This window comes from Pundamilia nyererei, unplaced genomic scaffold (genome assembly GCF_000239375.1).
Source record: "Pundamilia nyererei isolate P.nyererei 1_Seehausen unplaced genomic scaffold, PunNye1.0 scaffold00171, whole genome shotgun sequence".
NCBI classification, from domain to species: Eukaryota; Metazoa; Chordata; class Actinopteri; order Cichliformes; family Cichlidae; genus Pundamilia; species Pundamilia nyererei.
In genome coordinates this window covers 672,515-679,540 of record NW_005187572.1, presented here as the reverse complement: position 1 = coordinate 679,540, position 7,026 = coordinate 672,515, and the positions used below count along the sequence as shown (strand labels likewise).

Here is a 7,026-nt window from a genome sequence, read left to right as displayed (position 1 = left end):
TAATTATCAACAGAATAATTATGTTAGTTATGCTGAGGGGTGTGCATGATAACCAGCTGAACAGCTGCTGCCAGCGGGGAACCTTTTATGACACCAGTTTGTAGCTTAAAGCAAAAAATCTTGTTCACTTTCATGTTTTTATTCTAAACTCTACTGGGGCAGCTTTGCATAACTAAATGTTCAACATAAGCCTTCTTTATCTTCATCTCCTGTCTAAAACGAGCTGCTTTAACTCCTCCTCTTTAAGGCAACTTTCTTCTGATTGGCTGCACCTTGCTAACAGAAGGTATGAACAGGTGGGTGGACTTTTTGTTTTCACAGCCAACATCTGTGACTATTTATCTGATATGTGTTTACACACCTCTCTGCATTTAATCATTAGTTATTATTAATCTCTGGCTCTCTTCCACAGCATGTCTCTGTCCTCACTTCCTCCCCCAAACCCAGAACCTGTCACAGCAGATGGCCCCGCCCCTCCCTGAGCCTGGTTCTGCTCTGAGGTTTCTTCTTGTAAAACAGGAGTTTTTCCTCCCCACTGTCGCCAAAGCGCTTGCTCACTGGGAGCTATATGATTGTTGGGTTTTGTCTATTTTCTTTGTATTATTGTAGGGTGTTTACCTTTCGATATAAAGCACTTTGAGGCAACTGTTGTTGTGACTTGGTGATATGTAAACAAAGTTGTATTGAATTGAATGTGTAAATAAGTTTCAAATATGAAACAGACGTTCATCGTTTCCTGTCCTGATCCGTCCAATCAACCAGTTACCTCGGTTTTCACATCATCCTTAATCTAAATCATCTCAGCTACAGTTTGTTTGTTCAATTAATCCGAAAGGTAAAAAAAAATTGTTTAAATAGTTTCATAAAATTCAGCATCTGCCACACAAATGTGATGACTTACTTTTCTGCATGATCTTTGTTCTGCTATGTCTCCACAGAGCTGTCCAGTCCTTACCTTAAAGAAACTGCTGCTCCTGTCTGTGAGACCACAGGAAGGATTTCTGGGTTGCGAGCTGGAGGCCATGTTGTCTTCCTGTCAGCAGGACTCGGTCCTTCTTCCTTTTAGGTCAGCGTCTGCAGAGGCTGGCGCTCTGTGGGACACAAACATGCTTCACTTCAGACACTTGAGCTGTGGTGCACCCAGAGGAAATTCCAGTTTCGGCCACAGTCGGGGTTACAGTGATGCTCGTCTGCTGGGAATCTTTGATTGTCACTCTCCTCCCCTCCTCCCCCTTTTTTTTTTTATTTTGGGCTGAACTGCTGTCCTCTGATTACCTGTCTCCACCGTTTCCTCACTGTATCACATTTTCACTCTCTTCATTCCTTCATCCTGTTCTCATGTCCTCATCCCGTCATAATTTATTTTCCATCCCGGACAGCCTCAGTTCCAACACAGCTGCTTTCCTTCCCCACCCATCGAAAATTAACGTCTCCAAATATGAGAAAACGTAAATGTCTGGTGGTTTTTAACTTCCATAAAGTGAAAACAGAAACAGGCCTGCACCTTCACATTTTTAAAATCTCTTTTATGGTCTTTATCTTTGTCTCTGTATCTGAATCTTTCCATCGACCTGCCCTTCTCTGCAGCCAGGCTGAAACTATTAAGACTAACACTTTCCTTTCCTGCAGAGGTGAAGGAGGTGCAGGAGTCCTGGTGAATCAGGGCGATGCGCCATTTGTCCGTCAGTCTCCACATCCACTTTTATCTCCCTCAGACAGGAAGCCATTAGCCCCCCCCCCACCCACCCCATCCCTCTAACACGACCACCACCATCACAGACTGAGGGGGAGGAAATAAAAAACCAGAGACAGTTCACAGGTTCAGGTCAGGAAAGTGACGACCAGCTCATCCACACTTCATGGTGCCTCAACGAACCCACCCTCAGTTCAATGAAATATAATACAGAACATATCCTGGTGCAACAGTTTGAATAAAACGATGAATCTTCATGTATTTGTCTGCAGTACTGCTCTGATTCAATTATATTTTTATCAGGTTTTTAAACACTGATTTATTGTATCATATTTAAATTTGTATTTTTACTGACTTTTATTTAATTTTACTTATTGAGACATTTTATTACACGAGCCTTTAACCATCCAACTGTCCATTTTCTATCACTTATCCAGGGCCGAGGTTCAGACCTCCCTCTCCTCAGCCACTTCCTCCAGTTCAGTCGGAGGAACACAGGGGTGTTCCCAGGCCAGCTCAGAGATACGATCTCTCCGGCGTGTCCCGAGTTTGCCCCAGAGCCTTCTTCTTAGGACATGCTCAGAGCGCCGCACGCAGGAGGCATTGCAATCGGATGCCTAACTCAACTCCTTTCATGCAACTTTGGAGGGGGGCGGCATTTGGGATATTTTTAATCATAAAAATGTTTCCTATCATAAATTTGGGAAACTACAAGTTTACAAAAATGGACCCTTTGTGTTTCAAGGACAATAGAAAGAAGCTTTGTTTTTTTTATATATTATTCCACCACAGATAACAAACCGGCAGCAGGATGATTTACTGCTGCAAAATATCCTAATGTTACATCTACAACCCAGAATCATCATTGTTGTTATGCAATAATGTTTAAAATTTGGGGTTTTTGACAGATTTTTAAATATTTATGTTTTCTTGTTTTTTAATGACATTTGTCACATTTATTATGCACTGTACATTATGTTGGAACATGTTAAGAAAATAGTTTTTAGGTAACTTTTCAATGAATTTATGACTCTGCTGTTTATCTACAAGTGATGGAGGCTATTCCCAGCATTTACATCTGTGCAGGATGTCGTGACACTTTAGGGAGGAGCAGTTCAGGTTACAGCACAGGTTATGCTGTAAGGTTTGTGGCTACAGCGCATCTATAGATTTAATGCAGAACTATAAACTCTATTGTTACAATATTGTTACAGAAAATTTCTTCTGTATGAAATATAATGGGGTCATAAATGAGGTCATCTTAGTCACTGAAACTGTTTGGTTACTCGAGGGTTTTCTTTGGCTGCTCTAACCTGGGAATTTCCAAACTACTGGGATAAATATACTAGTGCAATGGCTCAAGTCCAAGTGCTGTGTCAGCAGCACACAGGGCAGCGCCTGTTTCATCACACTGTTTGGACAGGAGACATCTCATCCATCTTTTATATACAGTTTATGTTGGAAATCAGATTTGGTTGCTAAGATGAATCAAAAAGTTTACAAGGTGATAAAACAACAGCTTAATACATGTAGCCATGAATTTAAAGATGTTACAGCAGAAAGAAAAGCATTAATCAGTTACATACAGGAAATTGCTCTGCAGGGATTATTTCTGAATCTGGCTTCTGAAGTGACGACCTTCAGATGTTCTCCGTCGTATTTCAGTGATGATGTTTGAATGCTTCAGTCAGACATGCAAAGAAGACCCTGAATCATCTCTAAGTTATGCTGCAACAGGGTTTGGCTGCTGTGGGTTTTATTACAGACAAAACAAGAATAAAATGATTCTAATGACTGAAAGTTAATACTGACTGAGCAATGCTTGTTAGTTACAGCCTGAATAACCCACAGTGAAGTCAAGCAAATGCTGGTTAAGCTCTAATATAAACTGTGCAGAGACTGCACCCGTTTCCTGATGTTCTCTAAACAGAACCGATCGTCTGCCTCAGCCATCGTGGTTTCATTTTGACAAACGAAAGAATGTCAGGAGAAACACACATGACGTGAACTTTACTTTCTTTGTCTTCTTCTGCTGTCGATTTGGTAAAAGGTGTGATAATAGCTGACGTGCCAATGAAATCTGATGAATGTGTTTCCACAACACAAACCTCTGAGCAGCTGATGGATCACAGAGCATGCTGGGTAATGTAGGAAAACAAGATGAGCACCTCTTCACAGCTCCATCAAAAATCTCCTTTTTTTTGTGAGAGCTTCCAACCTAAGAAAGAAATTATAAGACAGAGACCTGGCACTGAAAGTATGATCCAGATGATTAAAAAAAAAAAAGCTATTTGAAAACGTCCTTCAGGGAGGAAAATTCAGGAAATTTCTTAAGCAATACAGCAAGTAAAATTATCACCCCCAGACGATCCTCGTTCGAAAACTAACCAGAAGTGAGCCCATAAAATCACCAGAGGTGGCTCGTCTTTCCCCAGACTTCTACAAAACCACGAACCCACAGCTGTAGTTGCCGTAATGTCAGAGATTTGTTTCTAAAGTCTCCTTTTGGAGCACTACGATGAACGTTTTCACTGTTACCATCTCGGTTTCAATTATAGGGCATTAGCCAGTGAGCATACCACGGATAATCCTCTGTTTTGAAGCATATCATGACCAAGATCTACAAAATGGACCGAAATGAGTGACTGAGCCCATTAATGCAGCAGGAAAGTGTTTACAGATGTCAGGGGTTGGAATGCCGTTTTCCCAGGACCGGAAATGTTTTTCAACCACAGCTTTCGCCATCCGATGGCCTTCAGCCAGAACGCAAGTTTATTTCAAATCATTTCACTTTATTTTTTCTGTCCATGTTTTTTACTGTCAACTGGGCATTAAAAGAATTCATGCTAAAGGCACTCAACCATAACATTTCACCCAAACCGTAGCTTGTTACAGTCACACTGTATTCAGCTCTGTGGTGTTGAATTTTCCATCTGACTGCAGTCAGGAATGAAGCTCTGTGCCACACTGATAACAGGATCATTTACGCAACGCAAGCTACAAAACATAGTCAGCACTACTATTATAACACAACAACAGTGCAAAGGGTTAAAATTCGAGTGAAATGAAAGTGTTTAAAGTAATAAAATTCTATTTATATGGCACTTTTCAAGATAATATCAAAGAATGGTCGACAGGAAAACAGCTTAAACATCCAAGTAAAAAGTTCCTCAAAAGCAGAGAGTCCACAGATCTCAGGCTCGGTGGGAGAGAGTTCAAGAGTCGGAGGTCACTCTTGCAAAAGCTCTGTCTCCTTTAGGTCTCAGCCAGCAGGTCCTGGTCACATGACCTCAGGGACCTGCTGGGGATGTATGGGTGTAAAAGTTCACTGATATATGCTTCTACTCGTCCATGCAGAGTTCTAAAAGTCTTAGTGGAGTTTGAAGTTGACGTGAAGTCAATGCAACTGAATGAGCAACAGTGTGACATGTGAGGCCTCGCAGCAGCGCTCTGAACAACCTGCAGATGTTCCAAGGAAGTTTACCTAAGTAAACCACTAATTACAAGAATCCAGATGTGATGAAATAAAGTATGGATAACAATTTCCAGTTCACACAATAGAACTCAACTTTTAATGCTTCTTATGTGTTAACAGTGGAAGCGAACCACAGACTTCATATGATCTTACTGGACTAATATTAAAGCTGCTGTGTTGTACAGATCATCAAAGGAGTTTGTGCCTCAGATCTAACGAGTGAATTTCTTGGGTTTTGTATGTTAATTAGTCCTAATTAGCCAATATGTGTGTCTCCGCTTGAACTCCCGTTGTTAAGAAATGCAGCTTGCTAACCAAGCTTGATAGCATTAGCTAACAACATCTGGCTTCAAAAACAATAACAGCATTTAAAATACTAATGTTAAAGCTTCAGAGTGCATACAATACAATAGCAAACAGTAACTATCATCTGTTTGATGCACTCCAACACTAACCCATCCAACCATGTTCAACCTATAAAAATGGAAAATATTCATTTAATGTTTCAAACTGCTGTGAGACTGCGTGATATTTTCTCACTTCTCTTTACAGCCGGTCTGTAAATGTCTTTCCAGTGGGTTTTTATTCAAACTGTCAAAGACGGCATGAAGTGTGACTTTACTCAAACTCTCAACAGACAAACAAAAAGGCAAACAGGGTCCGTGATGCTGTCAGAACAGCAGAGCATGGCGATGGGGGGCTGCAGGCAGCTGCAGATAAGAACTCCCACACGTGGGTCATGTTATCGCTCTGAGGCAAACCAGATGATGGTGTGGGTGTATGCAGGAAACAGCCATTTGGAGGGCATTTGATTTGAAAGGTACATTTAATCAAAACAGGGCAAAGGAGTTGTTTAAAAAGGATCGACTACAGTAGAGGAAGATGATTAAGTGAGCTCTTTGTGGCTGCAGAGCAGAGCAGTGGTTGTTGGTGAGTTCAGCTGAACCCACTGGCCCAGAGAGGACCTGAAGAATCTGATCACTCACAGATTTTTAAAAGGAGGACAGAAGGGTTGGATTACTCTCATTTTTTCCATGAGCTGTTTATGAATCTCTTGTCAGTCAAACACCAATTGGACCAACAGCCTGACCTCTAATCACAGCTTTAAGAGACTCCTGAAAATACTCAAAGTGCCAATCAGACAAATCCAGCTTCACATATAATCAGAGTGCCACAGGATTAAATCATGGTTAGAAACTGTGTCAGGCACCAGCAACGCCCAGCCAAAACTTTCCAAACGAAAGGTCAGCTGAGAAAAGCCTGGATATTTTTCCTTGTGCTGCTCCCCTTTAAATTAGTAACAGAAACACTGGATGGAGCTGAGCTGTGAGCTCCTCGGTGCAAACGCTCGGACTTTACCAGACTAGAAAGGAAGATAAAGGGGCGGAAGATGGAGCAGATAGTTTGGGAATTTCCAAATGAGATAAGGAAGAGAAGGGTAAACAAACACTAGAAACTCCCATCAACCCAAACCAGCCTGTAACCAGTGCTTAAGATGTGGCCTCAAAGACAAAGTGCATCTAGAAGCTGGCTAGAATTGGCTTAACATGACGTGTGAAAACTGAAAAATAGCTGGCCAGCTGTGCCAAATCTGCCTACCAGCACCTCCAAAGTGCTTTAGTTATGAGTAGTTCCTATAATCAGGTGTATATTTCATATCATATACACATATATGAAAAATGTGTTTGAAACAGGTTTGAAAGTTCTGTCATCAAAGACAAAACATCAACATAAATTCAAATTCAAATTCAAATTCAAATTCAAATTTTATTTGTCACGTACACAGTCATACACAGTACGATATGTAGTGAAATGCTTGGACAACTGCTCGTGACCTAAAGAAAACAAAAAAGGAAAA

The 7,026-nt window shown here is 41.1% G+C and overlaps 1 protein-coding gene across 3 annotated transcripts in view; it reads right to left on the bottom strand.

Annotated features, from left to right (window-relative positions):
• Positions 1 to 7,026, bottom strand: part of LOC102206420 (ras and Rab interactor 2) — a 40,543-nt gene that overhangs the window by 27,111 nt on the left and 6,406 nt on the right. For all 3 annotated transcript variants that reach the window (XM_005746011.1, XM_005746012.1, XM_005746013.1), the window contains exon 2: positions 956 to 1,091. In XM_005746011.1, coding sequence (XP_005746068.1) covers positions 956 to 1,024 — 69 coding nt within the window. In that variant the 5' untranslated portion in view covers positions 1,025 to 1,091. The remainder of the gene's footprint in view (positions 1 to 955; positions 1,092 to 7,026) is intronic.